Source organism: Staurois parvus, unplaced genomic scaffold (assembly GCF_062004578.1).
Source record: "Staurois parvus isolate SC_StPar_1 unplaced genomic scaffold, SC_StPar_1.0 ptg000388l, whole genome shotgun sequence".
NCBI lineage: Eukaryota > Metazoa > Chordata > Amphibia > Anura > Ranidae > Staurois > Staurois parvus.
This window is the reverse complement of record NW_028318184.1, coordinates 2,786,448-2,809,440: the sequence shown is the minus strand read 5'-3', so window position 1 is coordinate 2,809,440 and position 22,993 is coordinate 2,786,448. Positions and strand designations below refer to the sequence as shown.

Sequence of the window (22,993 nt, the reverse complement as noted above, 5' to 3'; positions counted from 1 at the left end):
AACTGCATACATTTTTAATATCCATAGGCAACGCTTTAAAAGCCTTTAAAAGCTACCATTTTAGATTTACAGAGGAGGTCTAGTGTTAGCATTACTGCCCTTGATCTGACGTTCATGGTGATACTTCACATGCATGGTGCAACCACTGTTTACATACCGGTACAGGGTCAAGGCTTGTGCACACAGGTGTGTGCACATGGGAGGGGCGAGTTTTTTATTATTTTTTTTAAGTTATTTTGATTTTTTTATTTTTACATTGTACCTTTCATTTTTTTTAATCACTTTTAATGCTATCACAGGGAATGCAAATATCCCCTATAACTTCAATGGGCATTGTCATATATTCTTTTTTGAGAAATCTGGGGTCTATCAGACTCTAGATATCTCCTCTGCCCTTACATAATCTAATTAAACCAAAATCGGTGTGATCAGATGCTTTCCCAATTTACAAATGGCGCTGTTTATATCCTGTGAAACTGAAGTGATGAAATGCTCGTAGCTTGCGATTTCTTAGACTATAGAGATGATTGGCACCATTCTGGTCTCCAATCAGCTCTATGGTCAGCTGGCAGAAACACCGGCTGCATTCTCAGGTTCCCTCGATGGCACGGGACTGCCCGAGAAGGCCGTGGAAGGCAGCGGGGGAGGGGGGGCATCATCTCCCTCTGCTTGTAAAAGCAATCCTGCAGCTAATTAGCCACTAGGATTGGTTTTACATTAAAGCTGATTGCCGGCTGAACAAAATGATACCAGGGTGATGCCTGCAGCTGTAGACATCATACTGGTATAACCAAAGTCCAGTGATGTACCAGTACATCGCTGATCCATGTTGGTTATATATGATATGTTCTTTTTTTTTGTATGCAGCCTGTGCATACAAATCTCTTCCAAAAAAATTGTGTGGTATGCCCACCATTAGAATATACCGCCCTGCATCCACCCACTTCTAATGGTGGGCACACATTAGGTCGCACGGTGCCACATGCGCCAGTTCCAAGATTGAACAAATGTTTAAATAGTGGCACGCTTGAATAAAAATTGTCCACGTATAAGTGGTACCCCATATGGAGAAATGATGACACCAAGTCCCAAACTATCTTGCCACTGCTCCCCATGTAGTCTGGGCATCCGGGGGGCTCCTCGTGACTATCTTTTCCCTCGTAAATCTATAAGTATAGCCTGTTGTCCTCTCACAGGTCTTCTACATCTTCACCTCATATCTGGCACGCTTGCTGGGGAGAAGTTGTTTGAATGCAAGGCGGCCAGAAAAATTAATGAGGGACTCATCAACGCAGATGTTTTGCTGGGGAGTATAGACCTCTGCAAATTTTTGGTTAAGGTGATTTACGAGGGGCTGAATTTTGTGTAGCCGGTCAAATTCAGGGTCACCCCGAGGATGACAGAGTGTACTGTCGCTGAAATGCATAAAACACATTATACTCTCATATCTATGCCTGGCCATGGCAGCAGAGAACACGGGCATATGATGAATCGGGTCTGTGGACCAATACAACCGCAATTAATTTTTTTAGTAATGCCCATGTTGAGGGTTAGGCCCAAAAAAAATTTAAATTCGAAAACCGTAATGCGTTTCCATGTGATTGGTCTGGCAAGGTTTGAATTTGGATTGGCGGCGATAAATTGTTGTGCATATAAACTGCTTTGATCCACAATCAACTCATACAGATATTCTGTGAACAATAACTCCAAAAATAAGGGGAGTAGTCAAATTTGCTATTTCCACCTGAATTCCGGATTGGGCAGTGAATGGGGGAAGTACGGATGCTGCAGAATTTGTGGGCTGTCAATCGGGATTTGCAAGCACATCCGGAAGGATACTAGGAGCTCTACGGGCCTGTGTGCGAATTCTTTGTGGTTGCAGGACAATACTTGTGCTCGCCACAGCACCAGCTTGTACTGCATTTATGGGACTCGCCACGTCGCCAAGTCATACTGTAGTGCTGGTATTATTATTAATATTATATAGGATTTATGGTGCCATCAGTTTGCTCAGCGCTACAATATAATGGGAGACAATACAGAACAATACGGTTCAATACAAGAGGGTTAGGAGGGCCTGATCCTGGGAGCTTACAATCTAAGAGATATGTGAAAGACCAGGATGTACTAGGCGACTAGTACTCGCCAGTTCACCAAAAGGTAGAGCGGCACTAGTACTGGCACTCTGCTGCATATGAGAGTCATCAAAATTCACTTACAAGTGCTAACAGAGATCAGGCCTGATTCTGCGAACACTGCGGCTTTGTGTGCAATGTATCAAGTGACAGTGACCTACTGACACTGCACTTGCTGGGGGAGAAAGGGGGGGGGTAAGCGTAGGGGCTAAACGCAGGTGCTGGCAGGTGCCGGGGCTGATCTCGCTAACGCTGCGTTTTTGGGGACGCTATACTAATGTGAACACTGGTATAGTGCTGATCTGATCAAAGATATTGACCCGTTCAGACACTATACTAGCAATGGAGGTTTATTGTGCATGAGCGTGTTCCTGGCAATCAAGGGATTAAATGTGATGACTGGTGTACTGACGGGCAATCTGACGCTATCTGGGAGGGGTGTGAATACCACGGGAGCGCGAATCACATGTATGTATATATATATATATATATATATATATATATATGTGTGTGATTTTGTGCACCCATGCAGCCCCGTAGCAGTATTTCTGCTATAGGGCGGTCAGGAAGCGGTTACAGAAGCGGTTTATGTTACGTTGCTGCGTTACTTTGACAATTGTGTGGTCATGCAACACTGCACCCAAATTAAATTTACATCCTTTTTTTCCCACAAATTGAGCTTTCTTTCGGCGGTATTTGATCGCCTGTGCGTTTTTTATTTTTTGCGCTATAAAAAAAAAGGCTGACAATTTTGAGAAAAAAACAATATTTTGGACTTTTTGCTATAAAACATGTCCAGTAAAAAAATTTAAAAATCAAATTTCGTCATACATTTTGGCCAAAATGTATTCTACGACATGTCTTTGCTAAAAAAAAATTCCAATACATGTAAATTTATTGGTTTACGTGAAAGTTATAGTGTTTACAAATGGCGGTATAGATAATGGATTTTAAATTTTTTTTATACTAATAATGGCGGCAATCGGCGACTTATGGCGGCGATCAGCGACTTATGGTGGTGATCAGCGACTTATGGTGGCAATCAGCGACTTTCTGACACTGGGGGGGGAACTGACTTGGGGTCACTGACATCCCCAGTGACACCAATACAGTGATCAGTGAAAAAAAACCCACTGTACTAATGGCACTGGGGAGGAAAGGGTTAACTTTTTTTAGGTACTGAAAGGATTAACTGTGTGAGGGGAGTGTTTTACTAGGGGGCGGGGGGGTGTGCTTCACAGGAACACACTGATCCCAAGAGATAAACTCTGCTCTCAGGATCAGTGTGCTTGGAACTGACAGGGAGCAGAGCTGCAGTGTAAACACTGCAGCCGTGCTCCCTGTCAGTGATTGCCGGCAATCGCCAGGACACGGCGGGTAATGACCGTCCGGGACCCAGTTATTGACACCCGCGGCTGCGATCGGCGGTGCGGGTAGGGCGGTCGCGCGCGCCCCCTACCTGTTTTGTAGAATGACGTTTAAAAACGTGATTCTGTGCAGCGGTGCCCCACTGCCGCAGTATAAACACTGCGGCTGGACAGCAACCAGTTAATAGAGTAATATCAGTCAGTAGGGTAGATTGCAATTCATAGCATGTGCATGTTGCCCATAGAGCTGCAAATGCCTAGACAAGGCGAAGTCACTGCCTCTCAGGTGGGAAATTCAGGTACATTCAGTAAACAGCCATTGGTATACATGATCTTAAAATAGAAGGACCAACTTACCAATGGGGAACCATCCAGACCCAATGTAAGACATACAGGCTGGATTGATGTACAGTGGGGATCGAAAGTTTGGGCACCCCAGCTAAAAATTTGTATTAATGTGCATAAAGAAGCCAAGGAAAGATGGAAAAATCTCCAAAAGGCATCAAATTACAGATTAGACATTCTTATAATATGTCAACAAAAGTTAGATTTTATTTCCACCATTTACACTTTCAAAATAACAGAAAACAAAAAAATGGCGTCTGCAAAAGTTTGGGCACCCTGCAGAATTTATAGCATGCACTGCCCCCTTGGCAAAGCTGAGACCTGCCAGTGTCATGGATTGTTCTCAATCATCGTCTGGGAAGACCAGGTTATGTCAATCTCAAAGGTTTTAAATGCCCAGACTAATCTGACCTTGCCCCAACAATCAGCACCATGGGTTCTTCTAAGCAGTTGTCTAGAAAACTGAAACTGAAAATAGTTGACTCTCACAAAACTGGAGAAGGCTATAAGAAGATAGCAAAGCGTTTTCAGATGTCAATATCCTCTGTTCGGAATGTAATTAAGAAATGGCAGTCATCAGGAACAGTGGAAGTTAAAGCAACATCTGGAAGACCAAGAAAAATATCAGACAGAACAGCTCGCAGGATTGTGAGAACAACAATTCAAAACCCACGTTTGACTGCACGATCCCTCCAGAAAGATCTGGCAGACACTGGAGTTGTGGTACACTATTCCACTATAAAGAGATACTTGTACAAATATGGTCTTCATGGAAGAGTCATCAGAAGAAAACCTCTTCTACGTCCTCACCACAAAAATCATCGTTTGAACTTTGCAAATGAACATATAGACAATCCTGATGCATTTTGGAAACAAGTTCTGTGGACCGATGAGGTTAAAATGTAACTTTTTGGCCGGAATGAGCAAAGGTACGTTTGGAGAAGAAGGGGCACAGAATTTAATGAAAAGAACCTCTGTCCAACTGTTAAGCATGGGGTTGGATCAATCATGCTTTGGGGTTGTGTTGCAGCCAGTGGCACAGGGAACATCTCACTAGTAGAAAGAAAAATGGATTCAATAAAATTTCAGCAAATTTTGGATGGTAACTTGATGCCATCTGTGAAAAAGCTGAAGTTAAAGAGAGGATGGCTTCTACAAATGGATAATGATCCTAAACACACCTCGAAATCCACGGGGGATTACATCAAGAGGCGTAAACTGAAGGTTTTGCCATGGCCTTCACAATCTCCTGACCTCAACATAATTGAAAATCTATGGATAGACCTTAAAAGAGCAGTGCGTGACAGACAGCCCAGAAATCTCAAAGAACTGGAAGACTTTTGTAAGGAAGAATGGGCAAAGACACCTCAAACAAGAATTGAAAGACTCTTGGCTGGCTACAAAAAGTGTTTACAAGCTGTGATACTTGTCAAAGGGGGCAGTACAAGATATTAACTCTGCAGGGTGCCCAAACTTTTGCAGACGCCATTTTTTTGTTTTCTGTTATTTTGAAAGTGTAAATGATGGAAATAAAATCTAACTTTTGTTGACACATTATAAGAATGTCTAATCTGTAATTTGATGCCTTTTGGAGATTTTTCCATCTTTCCTTGGCTTCTTTATGCACATTAATACAAATTTTTAGCTGGGGTGCCCAAACTTTCGATCCCCACTGTAAACTGAGTTTGTTCCTAAGGTATGTACCAAGAGACCCCTCTTTGGAAAATATGTGCCTTGACTACTTTGACTGCCCTGCTGTCTTTATGGTGACTTACATTGGCTCTAGATCAGGGGTGGGTAACTGTGGCATCCAGCTGTTGGTGAACTACAAGTCCCATCATGCCTCTGCTTTTGGGAGTCATGCTTGTAACTGTCAGTTTTGCAATGCCTCATGGGACTTGTAGTTCTACAACAGCTGAGGGCCACAGTTGCCCACCCCTGCTCTAGATGGTTCTCCATTTTAAAGTTGGCCCTTCTATTTTAAGATTGTGTACGAGACCATTGGCTGTTTACTGGATGTACCTGAGATGGCCATGGAAAGGAAGTCCTGTAACAGCCTGTTGTTGGTAACACTGCCCTATGACCGAACCAGGAGAAGCACTGTGGAACGCAGGCTCCAGTACGGTTTACCTAAGTACAGGGCATCAGCAGGGGATAGTCCTAACGTTGTCCCATACCATTCATCTAAGAACAGGACATCACTTAGAGATAGTCCCAACACTGCTCCAATACTATTCACCAAAGAACAGGGCATCACTAGAAGACAGCTCAAACACTGGTCCACCGCTATTCACCCAGAGACAAGATGTCTCCAGGAGACAGTCCTAACTACACTACAGTAAGGTTCATTCCTGCTCAGGGCATCATTAGGCGACAATGTTAGCACTGCCATAATGCTATTCACTTATGAACAGGTCATCAGTGCACCAAGAGAAAGGTTTCATAAATTCTTATTCTGTTCTATAAATTGGATACTCTTTCTCGCTCTAACAACAGTCAGGAGGTATTGCAAGTCATTACAATGTTCCACCTGGCCAGGGGAGTACTGATCATGTCTCTACATAGTGAAGTAGAGTGGATTTTTCTCACATGCAAAAAAAAAGATGTCACATCTTTTCAGAGCAACTATCTCTATTGTCAGCTTCAGCTTCCTCAAAAAACTAATTGGAGGATAGTCTCCAATGGAGAACACTCCGATGTCACTTAACTCATGAGGGAGGCAAGTCTTTAAATGGCTCCTGCACACGCAAATGTCCATCTGTCTCTTTATGATTATGGCCAACCTATGAGAACTTGTTTCCAACATACAAGGTACAGGGGAGAACTGGCATATTTAACTTTAGGGCAGATGTGAAAGCAGCTCCTTTTCTATTGTAGGCAAACTTATCCCATGCTCAAAAAATTTTACTGGGATGCTTGACCATCACACTTATGGCCGAAAGGCAATCTGACCATCACATTTGCTTGTTGGTCATCCCATTCCACCATTCTAAAACCATAGACATTAAAATGAATTCCCCCCCTCACTTATTTGTGGCTAGACATTCCACTAGGCAGGAGAACATTTGTGAGATCAGGTGCTGATGTTGGACGGGAAGACTTGTCTCACAATTAGGCTACGTTCACACTAGCCTGCACTCTGTGGGCTGGTTTCGGGTGTGGGAATTGATGCAATTCCTGCACCCTCAACCACCCTCAGCCAGCTTGCGCTTCTCTTGCATGATGCGGGGGGAACCCCCATGCATCTCATCCTGCAGCATGATTGCGGCATGATCAAGGGTGCAGGAACCACACAGAAGCCGTATAGTCAAAAGACCATGTGGTTTCCATGTGGATGCGTTTCAGAAAAGGTGCATGCACCTTTTCCTTGTGTGAACCACAGGCACAGCAGCTCATTCAAATGAATGGCCCACTCTAGTGTGAACCGGCCTTAGCATCCCAATTCATCTGCAAAGTGTCAGGATTCTGTGCATACCATTTGAGTCAAGCCATTTCTTTATGTAGGTAGCTTAGTGCACAGAGCACAATCATGTTAAAATGGAAAAGGACATTTCTCAAACTGTCTCCACAAAGTTGGAAGCATAAAAATGTCTAAAATGTCTTTTTATGCTCTAGCCTTAACTGTACCCTTTAGAAACATCTGAACTCGATAATATAAAGGATTGTCTACACTCCCTTGGCCAGGTAAAGTATAAAGCTCAGGTTACTTACAACATTTCTGTTGCGCAGAGGCAGATATACTTTTACTGTGCATAAGGACATTTTATGAAGATTAAATATTATATTGATATCAGCACCAATAAAACATGCTGTAGCTGACCAGGTGGTTTTGTTCATGAGTTGTAGGGTATTATTTCTGAAGAACCTCTACGGGGGTACTATTTCCCAATTTATAGATGGGAGAAGACAGTTTAATTCTGACATCATTTTTTTTTATTCCTTAGAACTTCTGGATGACAACTTAGATGATGATATTGAATGTGCAAAGAAAATTGCTGAACAAGCTAAGGGTCTTACACCTTGGTAAGTGACGGAGTGCTGGTTACAATGGAAGAGAAAAAACATTGGCAATACTTATTATAAATGTTACTGTGGAGAGGGTTTGGAAAGACACATACAGTAGCTTTAAAAATCTCAGAATTCATTCCTTCTTGCTATTATTACCCGTATTTGCTTGTCTAGAGATTTAACTGCAGAAGGAAGCTCACAGTGACATCAACAGCAGCTGTTAGGCATGCCTGCCAGATAATGCACACTTCCAGACCAGGCCTTTTCTGGCACTTTTTGTTTACAAATCAAATCATGTTTTTTTTTTCCAGAAAATTACTTAGAATCCCCAAACAGTATATAATTTTTTTAAAAGCAGGGGCCCTAGAGAATAAATTGGGTTTTGTAATTTTTTATGTCGCACGGTATTTGCACAGCAGTTTTTCCAACACAATGTATTGGGAAGAAATATGCTTCTTTGAATATTAATGCAAAAAAACACAATATATAACCCAATTTTATTGTAAAATATGTTATGCTGAGTAAATAGATACCAAACATGTCACACTTTAAAATTGTGCACTCCCGTGCAACGCCAACAAACAACATACAAATTACTATCCATAGGTGAAGTTTTAAAAGCTTTTATAGGTTACCACTTTAGATTTACAGAGGAGGTCTGGTACTATAATTACTGCTCATGACCTGACATTCACGGTGATACAGTGCCTTGAAAAAGTATTCATACCCCTTGAAATTTTCCACGTTTTGTCATGTTACAACTGAAAACATAAATGTAATTTATTGGGATTTTATGTGATAGACCAACACAAAGTGGCACATAATTGTGAAGTGGAAGGAAAATGATAAATGGTTTTCTTACAAATAAATATCTGAAAAGTCTGGCGTTCATTTGTATTCAGCCCCCTTTACTCTGATACCCCTAACTAAAATCTAGTGGAACCAATTGCCTTCAGAAGTCGCCTAATTAGTAAATAGAGACCACCTGAGTGTAATTTAATCTCAGTATAAATACAGCTGTTCTGTGAAGCCCTCAGAAGTTTGTTAGAGAACATTAGTGAACAAATAGCATCATGAAGGCCAAGGAACACACCAGAGATAAAGTTGTGTAGAAGTTTAGAGCAGGATTAAGTTATAAAAAAGCTTTGAAGATCTCACAGAGCACTGTTCAATCCATCATCCAAAAATGGAAAGAGTATGGCACAACTGCAAACCTACCAGGACATGGCCGTCCACCTAAAATGACAGGCTGGGCAAGGAGAGCATTAATCAGAAAAGCAGCCAAGAGGCCCATGGGAACTCTGGAGGAGCTGCAGAGATCCACAGCTCAGGTGCGAGAATCTGTCCACAGGACAACTATTAGTTGTGCACGCCACAAATCTGGCCTTTATGGAAGAGTGGCAAGAAGGAAGCCATTGCTGAAAGAAATCCATAAAAAGTCCCATTTGCAGTTTGCGAGAAGCCATGTGGGGGACACAGCAAATATGTGGAAGAAGGTGCTCTGGTCAGATGAGACCAAAATTTAACTTTTTGACCTAAAAACTAAATGCTATGTGTGGTGGAAAACTAACACTGCACATCACCCTGAACACACCATCTCCACTGTGAAACATGGTGGTGGCAGCATCATGTTGTGGTGAAGCTTTTCTTCAGCCAGGACAGGGAAGCTGGTCAGAGTTGATGGGAAGATGGATGGAGCCAAACACAGGGCAATCTTAAAAGAAAACCTGTTAGAGTCTACAAAATACTTGAGACTGTTGTGGAGGTTCACCTTCCAGCAGGACAACGACCCTAAACATACAGCCAGAGCTACAATGGAATGGTTTAAATCAAAGTATATTCATGTGTTAGAATGACCCAGTCAAAGTCCAGACCTAAATTCAATTGAGAATCCGTGACAAGACTTGACAATTGCTGTTTACAGACGCTCTCCATCCAATCTGACAGAGCTTAAGCTATTTTGCAAAGAAGAATTGGCAAATATTTCACTCTGTAGATGTGCAAAGTTGGTAGAGACATCCCCAAAAAGACTTGCAGCTGTAATTGCAGTGAAAGGTGGTTCTACAAAGTATTTACACCGGGAGGGGAGCTGAATACAAATGCACGCCACACTTTTCACAGATTTATTTGTACAAAATGTTGAAAATCATTTTCCTTCCATTTCACAATTTATGTGTCACTTTGTGGTGGTCTATCATATAAAATCCCAATAAAATACATTTATGTTTTTGGTTGCAACATGACAAAATGTGGAAAATTCCAAGGGGTATGAATAGTTTTTCAAGGCACTCTACCTCACGTGTAGGACAATGCCTGTTTGCGTGCATGACAGGAGCGTACTTTCACATTTGCGGGCAAGCACGGGGGGGCAGGGGAACATTGATTTTATATTATTACACTGTTGCTTTAATTTTTTTCGATCAGTTTTATTGCTGTCACAAGGAATGTAAACATCCTTGTGACAGCAATAGGCATGTGACAGGTACTCTTTATGGAGTGATCTGGGGTTTATGAGACCCCAAATCCCTCCTCTGCCATTAAAAGCATTTAAAGCCCCAAGATTGGTGTTTTTGAATGCTGCTGATTTTTCAAAAAACGGTGCTATTGACATCCAAGTAAATCAGAAGTGATGTCAGGCTATTGCTTCCGGATTACCATAGCAGAGAAACGATCAAAGCCGATCCTAGATTTGTTTGGCTCTCCAGCCAGCTGGTGCTTCTGGTGGGATGGGAGAGCCTGAGCAAACTGCAGAAGTCGGCGGTGGTGGTGCATCTCTTCCCACTGCTTGTAATAGCAATCGAGGGGAAAGTTAGCCGCTTTGATTGCTATTAGAAAAGAGCCGACTGTTGACTCTAAAAACCGGTAACGAGGTAATGCCTGATGTAGCTGCAGGCATCATCCCAGTACAACCACCCAAAGTCCAGGAATGTATGGTCCGGAAGTGATGAATAGCTTTGCCCTTTCATGTAACTCTGTGTAGTGATTGAACAAAAGAGGGCACCAAAGGTTCATTATGTACAGGTTACAAAAGTACATTTTCCCATATCTCTACCCTGATAGGCAGCAAAATGATTTATTGAAACATGTCTAACATTTCGGGACATATTCAGAGAACAGTGAATGAGACTTTCACCAAGCATTCACTAGTGGCAAAAAATCACTAATTTAAAACAGAGGTACCCAGAAGATTAGCATGCATTGACTTGTGAATAGCAGGTTGACTGCTTAATAAATATGTCCCTTAAAGTGGAACTCAGAACTTTCTTTTAGTTAGATAGCAGGTTTCTTCTTGGTGAGAGGAAATATCTCTCTGATGGGGATGCACACAATTCAGACCACCTTACAAGGTCTCAGATACACCCAATTGCAAATATACAGCAATCAGCTATAACATTATGACGACTGACAGGTAAAGTGAATAACATTGATTATCTCATTACATGGCATCTGAAAGTGGGTGGGATAAATTAGGCAAGTGAACATGTTGTCCTTGAAGTTGATGTGTTGAAAGAAGAATAAAATGACAAGCGTAAGGATTTGAGTGACTTTGAGAACTTTGACAAGGGCCAAATTGTAACAGGTAGAAGACTGGGTCAGAATAACAACAAAACAGCAGCTCTTGTGGTTTGTTCCTGGTCCGCAATGGCCAAGACCTACTATAAGTGGTCCAAGGAAGGAAAAACTGCAAACCAGCAGCAAGGCCAATTCTTATTGATGCACGTTAAAAATTAAGGCTGCCCTTGTGGTCCGATCCAATAAAAGAGTAACTGGAGCTCAAATTACTGAAAACGTTAATGCTGGTTTATATAGAAAGAATACAGAATGCACTACAATGGGCAGGTGAGCATCAGAACTGGACAACAGAGCAATGAAAGAAGATGGCCTGGTGTGATAAATCATGTTTTCTTTTACCTCATGTGGCTGGTCGGGTGCATGTGCATTGTTTACCTGGGGAAGAGATGGCATCAGGATGAACAATGGAGAGAAGGCAAGTTGATGGAGGCAGAAATCACAGCATACCTTCAGAGGTCTAGTAGAGTCCATACCTTGACAAGGTCAGGGATGTTTTGGTGGCAAAAGGGGACTTACTCAATATTAGGTGGGTGTTATGATATGATTAGAGATGAGCGAAGTATTCAAAAATTCGATTCGACTGATTCGGCGAATTCGTGGAAAAATTTTGATTCGAGTCGAATATATTCGCTGCGAATTTAACTTATAAAAGGGTGTTTCTAGGCTTCAGAGAGCCTTTATATTAGTGCTGAACACTGTACCTTTAATTTAAATGCCCTTGGAGTCTGCTGGGGAAGAGAAATAATACTGACAGTCAGTATGACATGCAGATGAGTGCCGTCGATCTTAGAATCACCGCACACTTCACTCATTTGGGCAGTCACGGGGCCAAAACCAGAGTGTGGAGCCACAGTATGGCGGTGGAGGCAGCAGCAATGGGAGGCCATACAGCACCCTATGACAAAAATGGAAACCACCAGCAGTGTGAGGAGACCTGAAAGTGGCACATGGCAGAGTGTAGCGATGGAGACAGCAGCAATGGGAGGCCGTACAGGGACCCATGACACACTCTGGACCTGGCAGCAGCATGAGGAGGCGGTACAGGGGCCCATGACAGATTACGGGCCTGGCAGCAGCATGAGGAGTTGGTACGGGGGCCCATGGCAGATTACGGGCCTGGCAGCAGCAATGGGAGGCCGTACAGGGACCCATGACACACTCTGGACCTGGCAGCAGCATGAGGAGGCGGTACAGGGGCGCATGACAGATTACGAGCCTGGCAGCAGCAACTTGGACAGGAGGACGTTCAGCTTCTGCACCGTCGGGTGTGTGCTCGCAAACTGTTGTCTCTTGGAAACGGATTCCAAGAAAGACTGCTGACGGAATCCGTGAAGAGGAGTAGCAGGAGAAGGAGCATCTGAACGAGCGGAATATGCCAACAAGCGACAACAGGGGCCCATGACAGATTACGGGCCTGGCAGCAGCATGAGGAGTCGGTACGGGGGCCCATGGCAGATTACGGGCCTGGCAGCAGCAATGGGAGGCCCGTAATCTGCCAGCACCCTATGACAAAAAATGGAACACACCAGCAGTGTGTGAGGAGACCTGAAAGTGGCAAATGGCAGAGTGTGGCGATGGAGACAGCAGCAATGGGAGGCTGTACAGGGACCCATGAGAGACTCTGGACCTGGCAGCAGCATGAGGAGGCGGTACAGGGGCCCATGGCAGATTAGGGGCCTGGCAGCAGCTATGGGAGGCCCGTAATCTGCCAGCACCCTATGACAAAAAATGGAACACACCAGCAGTGTGAGGAGACCTGAAAGTGGCACATGGCAGAGTGTGGCGATGAAGACAGCAGCAATGGGAGGCCGTACAGGACCCATGAGACACTCTGGACCTGGCAGCAGCATGAGGAGGCGCTATAGGGGCCCATGGCAGATTATGGGCCTGGCAGCAGCAATGGGAGGCCCGTAATCTGCCAGCACCCTTTGACAAAAAATGGAACACACCAGCAGTGTGTGAGGAGACCTGAAAGTGGCACATGGCAGAGTGTGGCGATGGAGACAGCAGCAATGGGAGGCCGTACAGGGACCCATGAGACACTGTGGACCTGGCAGCAGCATGAGGAGGCGGTACTGGGGCCCATGGCAGATTAGGGGCCTGGCAGCAGCAATGGGAGGCCCGTAATCTGCCAGCACCCTATGACAAAAAATGGAACACACCAGCAGTGTGTGAGGAGACCTGAAAGTGGCACATGGCAGAGTGTGGCGATGGAGACAGCAGCAATGGGAGGCCGTACAGGGACCCATGAGAGACTCTGGACTTCGCAGCAGCATGAGGAGGCGGTATAGGGGCCCATGGCAGATTAGGGGCCTGGCAGCAGCTAAGGGAGGCCCGTAATCTGCCAGCACCCTATGTCAAAAAAATTGAACACACCAGCAGTGTGTGAGGAGACCTGAAAGTGGCACATGGCAGAGTGTGGCGATGGAGACAGCAGCAATGGGAGGCCGTACAGGGACCCATGAGAGACTCTGGACTTCGCAGCAGCATGAGGAGGCGGTATAGGGGCCCGTGGCAGATTAGGGGCCTGGCAGCAGCTATGGGAGGCCCGTAATCTGCCAGCACCCTATGACAAAAAATTGAACACACCAGCAGTGTGAGGAGACCTGAAAGTGGCACATGGCATGAGACACTGTGGACCTGGCAGCAGCATGAGGAGGCGGTACAGGGGCCCATGGCAGATTAGGGGCCTGGCAGCAGCTATGGGAGGCCCGTAATCTGCCAGCACCCTATGACAAAAAATGGAACACACCAGCAGTGTGAGGAGACCTGAAAGTGGCACATGGCAGAGTGTGGCGATGGAGACAGCAGCAATGGGAGGCCGTACAAGGAGCCATGAGACACTGTGGACCTGGCAGCAGCATGAGGAGGCGGTACTGGGGCCTATGGCAGATTAGGGGCCTGGCAGCAGCAATGGGAGGCCCGTAATCTGCCAGCACCCTATGACAAAAAATGGAACACACCAGCAGTGTGTGAGGAGACCTGAAAGTGGCACATGGCAGAGTGTGGCGATGGAGACAGCAGCAATGGGAGGCCGTACAGGGACCCATGAGAGACTCTGGACTTCGCAGCAGCATGAGGAGGCGGTATAGGGGCCCATGGCAGATTAGGGGCCTGGCAGCAGCTATGGGAGGCCCGTAATCTGCCAGCACCCTATGACAAAAAATGGAACACACCAGCAGTGTGTGAGGAGACCTGAAAGTGGCACATGGCATGAGACACTGTGGACCTGGCAGCAGCATGAGGAGGCGGTACAGGGGCCCATGGCAGATTAGGGGCCTGGCAGCAGCTATGGGAGGCCCGTAATCTGCCAGCACCCTATGACAAAAAATGGAACACACCAGCAGTGTGAGGAGACCTGAAAGTGGCACATGGCAGAGTGTGGCGATGGAGACAGCAGCAATGGGAGGCCGTACAGGGACCCATGAGACACTCTGGACCTGGCAGCAGCATGAGGAGGCGCTATAGGGGCCCATGGCAGATTAGGGGCCTGGCAGCAGCTATGGGAGGCCTGTAATCTGCCAGCACCCTATGTCAAAAAATGGAACACACCAGCAGTGTGTGAGGAGACCTGAAAGTGGCACATGGCAGAGTGTGGCGATGGAGAAAGCAGCAATGGGAGGCCGTACAGGGACCCATGAGAGACTCTGGACTTCGCAGCAGCATGAGGAGGCGGTATAGGGGCCCATGGCAGATTAGGGGCCTGGCAGCAGCTATGGGAGGCCCGTAATCTGCCAGCACCCTATGTCAAAAAAATTGAACACACCAGCAGTGTGTGAGGAGACCTGAAAGTGGCACATGGCAGAGTGTGGCGATGAAGACAGCAGCAATGGGAGGCCGTACAGGGACCCATGAGAGACTCTGGACTTTGCAGCAGCATGAGGAGGCGGTATAGGGGCCCATGGCAGATTAGGGGCCTGGCAGCAGCTATGGGAGGCCCGTAATCTGCTAGCACCCTATGACAAAAAATGGAACACACCAGCAGTGTGAGGAGACCTGAAAGTGGCACATGGCATGAGACACTGTGGACCTGGCAGCAGCATGAGGAGGCGGTACAGGGGCCCATGGCAGATTAGGGGCCTGGCAGCAGCTATGGGAGGCCCGTAATCTGCCAGCACCCTATGACAAAAAATGGAACACACCAGCAGTGTGAGGAGACCTGAAAGTGGCACATGGCAGAGTGTGGCGATGGAGACAGCAGCAATGGGAGGCCGTACAGGGACCCATGAGACACTCTGTACCTGGCAGCAGCATGAGGAGGCAGTATAGGGGCCCATGGCAGATTAGGGGCCTGGCAGCAGCTATAGGAGGCCCGTAATCTGCCAGCACCCTATGACAAAAAATGGAACACACCAGCAGTGTGAGGAGACCTGAAAGTGGCACATGGCAGAGTGTGGCGATGGAGACAGCAGCAATGGGAGGCCGTACAGGGACCCATGAGACACTGTGGACCTGGCAGCAGCATGAGGAGGCGGTACTGGGGCCCATGGCAGATTAGGGGCCTGGCAGCAGCAATGGGAGGCCCGTAATCTGCCAGCACCCTATGACAAAAAATGGAACACACCAGCAGTGTGTGAGGAGACCTGAAAGTGGCACATGGCAGAGTGTGGCGATGGAGACAGCAGCAATGGGAGGCCGTACAGGGACCCATGAGACACTCTGGACCTGGCAGCAGCATGAGGAGGCGCTATAGGGGCCCATGGCAGATTAGGGGCCTGGCAGCAGCTACGGGAGGCCCGTAATCTGCCAGCACCCTATGTCAAAAAATGGAACACACCAGCAGTGTGTGAGGAGACCTGAAAGTGGCACATGGCAGAGTGTGGCGATGGAGACAGCAGCAATGGGAGGCCGTACAGGGACCCATGAGAGACTCTGGACTTCGCAGCAGCATGAGGAGGCGGTATAGGGGCCCATGGCAGATTAGGGGCCTGGCAGCAGCTATGGGAGGCCCGTAATCTGCCAGCACCCTATGTCAAAAAAATTGAACACACCAGCAGTGTGTGAGGAGACCTGAAAGTGGCACATGGCAGAGTGTGGCGATGGAGACAGCAGCAATGGGAGGCCGTACAGGGACCCATGAGAGACTCTGGACTTCGCAGCAGCATGAGGAGGCGGTATAGGGGCCCATGGCAGATTAGGGGCCTGGCAGCAGCTATGGGAGGCCCGTAATCTGCCAGCACCCTATGAAAAAAAATGGAACACACCAGCAGTGTGAGGAGACCTGAAAGTGGCACATGGCATGAGACACTGTGGACCTGGCAGCAGCATGAGGAGGCGGTACAGGGGCCCATGGCAGATTAGGGGCCTGGCAGCAGCTATGGGAGGCCCGTAATCTGCCAGCACCCTATGACAAAAAATGGAACACACCAGCAGTGTGAGGAGACCTGAAAGTGGCACATGGCAGAGTGTGGCGATGGAGACAGCAGCAATGGGAGGCCGTACAGGGACCCATGAGACACTCTGTACCTGGCAGCAGCATGAGGAGGCGGTATAGGGGCCCATGGCAGATTAGGGGCCTGGCAGCAGCTATGGGAGGCCCGTAATCTGCCAGCACCCTATGACAAAAAATGGAACACACCAGCAGTGTGAGGAGACCTGAAAGTGGCACATGGCAGAGTGTGGCGATGGAGACAGCAGCAATGGGAGGCCGTACAGGGACCCATGAGACACTGTGGACCTGGCAGCAGCATGAGGAGGCGGTACTGGGGCCCATGGCAGATTAGGGGCCTGGCAGCAGCAATGGGAGGCCCGTAATCTGCCAGCACCCTATGACAAAAAATGGAACACACCAGCAGTGTGTGAGGAGACCTGAAAGTGGCACATGGCAGAGTGTGGCGATGGAGACAGCAGCAATGGGAGGCCGTACAGGGACCCATGAGACACTGTGGACCTGGCAGCAGCATGAGGAGGTGGTACTGGGGCCCATGGCAGATTAGGGGCCTGGCAGCAGCAATGGGAGGCCCGTAATCTGCCAGCACCCTATGTCAAAAAATGGAACACACCAGCAGTGTGTGAGGAGACCTGAAAGTGGCACATGGCAGAGTGTGGCGATGGAGACAGCAGCAATGGGAGGCCGTACAGGGACCCATGAGAGACTCTGGACTTCGCAGCAGCATGAGGAGGCGGTATAGGGGCCCATGGCAGATTAGGGGCCTGGCAGCAGCTATGGGAGGCCCGTAATCTGCCAGCACCCTATGAAAAAAAATGGAACACACCAGCAGTGTTAGGAGACCTGAAAGTGGCACATGGCATGAGACACTGTGGACCTGGCAGCAGCATGAGGAGGCGGTACAGGGGCCCATGGCAGATTAGGGGCCTGGCAGCAGCTATGGGAGGCCCGTAATCTGCCAGCACCCTATGACAAAAAATGGAACACACCAGCAGTGTGAGGAGACCTGAAAGTGGCACATGGCAGAGTGTGGCGATGGAGACAGCAGCAATGGGAGGCCGTACAGGGACCCATGAGACACTCTGTACCTGGCAGCAGCATGAGGAGGCGGTATAGGGGCCCATGGCAGATTAGGGGCCTGGCAGCAGCTATGGGAGGCCCGTAATCTGCCAGCACCCTATGACAAAAAATGGAACACACCAGCAGTGTGAGGAGACCTGAAAGTGGCACATGGCAGAGTGTGGCAATGGAGACAGCAGCAATGGGAGGCCGTACAGGGACCCATGAGACACTGTGGACCTGGCAGCAGCATGAGGAGGCGGTACTGGGGCCCATGGCAGATTACGGGCCTGGCAGCAGCAATGGGAGGCCCGTAATCTGCCAGCACCCTATGACAAAAAATGGAACACACCAGCAGTGTGTGAGGAGACCTGAAAGTGGCAAATGGCAGAGTGTGGCGATGGAGACAGCAGCAATGGGAGGCTGTACAGGGACCCATGAGAGACTCTGGACCTGGCAGCAGCATGAGGAGGCGGTACTGGGGCCCATGGCAGATTAGGGGCCTGGCAGCAGCTATGGGAGGCCCGTAATCTGCCAGCACCCTATGACAAAAAATGGAACACACCAGCAGTGTGAGGAGACCTGAAAGTGGCACATGGCAGAGTGTGGCGATGAAGACAGCAGCAATGGGAGGCCGTACAGGACCCATGAGACACTCTGGACCTGGCAGCAGCATGAGGAGGCGCTATAGGGGCCCATGGCAGATTATGGGCCTGGCAGCAGCAATGGGAGGCCCGTAATCTGCCAGCACCCTATGTCAAAAAATGGAACACACCAGCAGTGTGTGAGGAGACCTGAAAGTGGCACATGGCAGAGTGTGGCGATGGAGACAGCAGCAATGGGAGGCCGTACAGGACCCATGAGACACTCTGGACCTGGCAGCAGCATGAGGAGGCGGTACTGGGGCCCATGGCAGATTAGGGGCCTGGCAGCAGCAATGGGAGGCCCGTAATCTGCCAGCACCCTATGTCAAAAAATGGAACACACCAGCAGTGTGTGAGGAGACCTGAAAGTGGCACATGGCAGAGTGTGGCGATGGAGACAGCAGCAATGGGAGGCCGTACAGGGACCCATGAGAGACTCTGGACTTCGCAGCAGCATGAGGAGGCGGTATAGGGGCCCGTGGCAGATTAGGGGCCTGGCAGCAGCTATGGGAGGCCCGTAATCTGCCAGCACCCTATGACAAAAAATTGAACACACCAGCAGTGTGAGGAGACCTGAAAGTGGCACATGGCATGAGACACTGTGGACCTGGCAGCAGCATGAGGAGGCGGTACAGGGGCCCATGGCAGATTAGGGGCCTGGCAGCAGCTATGGGAGGCCCGTAATCTGCCAGCACCCTATGACAAAAAATGGAACACACCAGCAGTGTGTGAGGAGACCTGAAAGTGGCACATGGCAGAGTGTGGCGATGGAGACAACCCACCGACTGTTTTGCTCGCTGCCAAGCTGCCACCCTCTTCTCCTGATGATGCGGAAGCAATAGCCTGATGACGACGAGGCTGCCAAGTGCGATCAGCCTCATCATCATCAATTAGGGTCTCTGCCTCACTACTAGCCCCCTCGGCTGCGTGTGGGTCAGGAGACAGACCTGTCTCTAGACCGGCTACCTCGCCACTCTCCTCGCCACTACTTCTTCGCCTGGCTGCTGAAGAGGCGGATGTCTCCCCCCGTTCCTGACCGCCCTCTGTTAGCTCTTCCTCACTGTACTGGATGACACCGGGAGCACTGGCCTCTGGCTGCGAATAGTGCTGCCTCGACCCCTTCCTCTGCTGCCACGTCTGCTCGCTCCTAAAACATTGCCTCCTCTGCCACTCCTCTGCATGTTGTCTGACATACTCTTTAATTCAACGATTCTGTGTCCCTGAGTAACAATTCTGTGTCTGTCCCTGAGTAACAATTCTGTGTCCCTGAGTAACGTTTCTGTGGCCCTAAGTAACAGTTCTGTGGCCCTCAGTAATAATTCTGTGTCCCTCAGTAACAATTCTGTGTCCCTCAGTAACAATTCTGTGTCTGTCCCTGAGTAACAATTCTGTGTCCCTCAGTAACAATTCTGTGTCCCTCAGTAACAATTCTGTGTCCCTCAGTAACAATTCTGTGTCCCTGAGTAACAATTCTGTGTCCCTGAGTAACAATTCTGTGTCTGTCCCTGAGTAAGAATTCTGTGTCTGTCCCTGAGTAACAATTCTGTGTCCCTAAGTAACGTTTCTGTTGCCCTAAGTAACGTTTCTGTGGCCCTAAGTAACGTTTCTGTGGCCCTAAGTAACGATTCTGTGGCCCTCAGTAACAATTCTGTGTCCCTCAGTAACAATTCTGTGTCCCTGAGTAACAATTCTGTGTCTGTCCCTGAGTAAGAATTCTGTGTCTGTTCCTGATTAACAATTCTGTGTCCCTGAGTAACGTTTCTGTGGCCCTAAGTAACAGTTCTGTGTCCCTCAGTAACAATTCTGTGTCCCTCAGTAACAATTCTGTGTCCCTCAGTAACAATTCTGTGTCTGTTCCTGAGTAACAATTCTGTGTCTGTCCCTGAGTAACAATTCTGTGTCCCTGAGTAACGTTTCTGTGGCCCTAAGTAACAGTTCTGTGGCCCTCAGTAACAATTCTGTGTCCCTCAGTAACAATTCTGTGTCTGTCCCTGAGTAAAAATTCTGTGTCTGTCCCTGAGTAACAATTCTGTGTCCCTCAGTAACAATTCTGTGTCCCTGAGTAACAATTCTGTGTCCCTCAGTAACAATTCTGTGTCCCTCAGTAACAATTCTGTGTCCCTCAGTAACAATTCTGTGTCCCTCAGTAACAATTCTGTGTCTGTCCCTGAGTAAGAATTCTGTGTCTGTCCCTGAGTAACAATTCTGTGGCCCTAAGTAACGTTTCTGTGGCCCTAAGTAACGTTTCTGTGGCCCTAAGTAACGGTTCTGTGTCCCTCAGTAACAATTCTGTATCCCTCAGTAACAATTCTGTGTCTGTCCCTAAGTAACAATTCTGTGGCCCTAAGTAACGTTTCTGTGGCCCTAAGTAACGTTTCTGTGGCCCTAAGTAACGATTCTGTGGCCCTAAGTAATGTTTCTGTGGCCCTAAGTAACGTTTCTGTGGCCCTAACTAACGATTCTGTGGCCCTAAGTAACGTTTCTGTGGCCCTAATTAACGTTTCTGTGGCCCTCAGTAACAAATCTGTGTCCCTCAGTAACAATTCTGTGTCTGTCCCTAAGTAACAATTCTGTGGCCCTAAGTAATGTTTCTGTGGCCCTAAGTAACGGTTCTGTGGCCCTCACTAACAATTCTGTGTCCCTCAATAACAATTCTGTGTCTGTCCCTAAGTAACAATTCTGTGGCCCTAAGTAACGTTTCTGTGGCCCTAAGTAACGATTCTGTGGCCCTCAGTAACAAATCTGTGTCCCTCAGTAACAATTCTGTGTCTGTCCCTAAGTAACAATTCTGTGGCCCTAAGTAACGTTTCTGTGGCCCTAAGTAACGATTCTGTGGCCCTCAGTAACAATTCTGTATCCCTCAGTAACAATTCTGTCTGTCCCTGAGTAACAATTCGGTGTCCCTAAGTAACGTTTCTGTGGCCCTAACTAACGATTCTGTGGCCCTAAGTAAACGTTTCTGTGGCCCTATGTAACGTTTCTATGGCCCTAAGTAACGATTCTGTGGCCCTAACTAACGTTTCTTTGTCCCTAAGTAACGCTTCTCTGTCCCTAACTCTCTCCCTGCATACAGCCAGGTCTGCCTCTGTTGAATGACTGGAGGCAAATGGAGAATTCTAAAATGGCCGCCATTTATAGCTCGACCATTACACTGTGCTGGCTGGCTGGCTGCTGATTGGCTAATGCGATCACATGTCATGAATGAATGCATTATGGGTCAGCGCGCCTTGTCTGCGCGCCTTCCCAGACATCCCCGCTCCGTCACCGCACATGTCGCCACCATTTTAGGAAAAATTTTGATTCGCGCATCCGAAGTCTGCTTATTTTCGGATTCGACGCGAATCGAAATTTTCCTAATATTCGAAACGAATTCCACTTCGCCTACTTCGATTCGCTCATCTCTAGATATGATGTTATGGTGGGTGGTTATAATATTATGGTTGATCGGTGTATATTCTGTCTGTGACCCCCATCAGAGTTATTTTGATTAATTTTTGTTGTCTGCGAAATCCATAGAAGACATGTCACTGGAACCAGAAGGCAGGGACAATATTGGAATAATAACTAAAGGAGGGATTACAAAATCCAATATACAAAACTCATTTTTTAATCAAACATAGTCAGATTTTTTAAAATCAGAATCAGCCTTTTATATTATTTTTCGTATAAGTTACAATAATTTTTACCTTTCTGGTACGGTTTGTGTGTTGTTATTAATTTTTTTTCCAAGTCCTTATATAGATAGGCCTGGATTTCTGTAGCACCTCAAGAGTGAAAATTAAAAGTATTACCAATACCCATTGGTGACTGGTTCTCTTTAAACAGATTCTGGCAATAAGAAAAGAAATGTAAATGAGATGGTAACAAAATCTAGAATGATTAAAGAATGTTGGATACGTCCATAATTTATATGTATTTCTGACTTGCAGGTATGGCTGGACTAAACATTGCAAAGGACAAAACTTGAGCTCATATACTTCTGATTGTTATGAATCAACTACCACTGATCATCCCACGCAGCAATCAACTTTTGTATCATCTCCCCCTTCCTTTAGCACTGAGCAAACTTTTGGTGCTCCATAAATCCTGTATAATAATAATAATCTTGAAAACAATAAATAGGTGTTCAGTTTTTAAACACACCAAGAAGAACAGAATTCTTTGCATGAAAAAAAAATGGATGCATTATAAAGTTTCAACTTAGCAAATTGAAATATATGCATTCAATATTATTATTAATATGCTAAATAAAATCTGGTAGAGAAAACATTCGTCATTCTTCTTAACCACATGCGGTATATACAATGACATTACTTTACGTGAGCATTCCATTAAGACTTAAGTCTGTGTGAGAAAATTCCTCGCATGTGTAGCGCTACTCCCACAGGTGCCGCTTGGTAATTTGGGTTGTCTGTTGTGCACCTTGATTCCAAGAACAACCTCAGCCCCTCTGACACACTTTTTGATTGAAAG

The 22,993-nt window shown here is 47.0% G+C and overlaps 1 protein-coding gene across 1 annotated transcript in view; it reads left to right on the top strand.

Moving 5' to 3' along the window:
* The window catches only part of LOC149455795 (lysozyme C-like), a 51,591-nt gene extending 28,804 nt beyond the window's left edge, over positions 1-22,787 (top strand). The window contains exons 4-5 of the mRNA XM_089685881.1: positions 7,792-7,870; positions 22,450-22,787. Of these exons, the coding sequence (XP_089542007.1) occupies positions 7,792-7,870; positions 22,450-22,603 (233 nt within the window). The 3' untranslated portion in view covers positions 22,604-22,787. The remainder of the gene's footprint in view (positions 1-7,791; positions 7,871-22,449) is intronic.
* Positions 22,788-22,993: the final 206 nt, after the last annotated feature.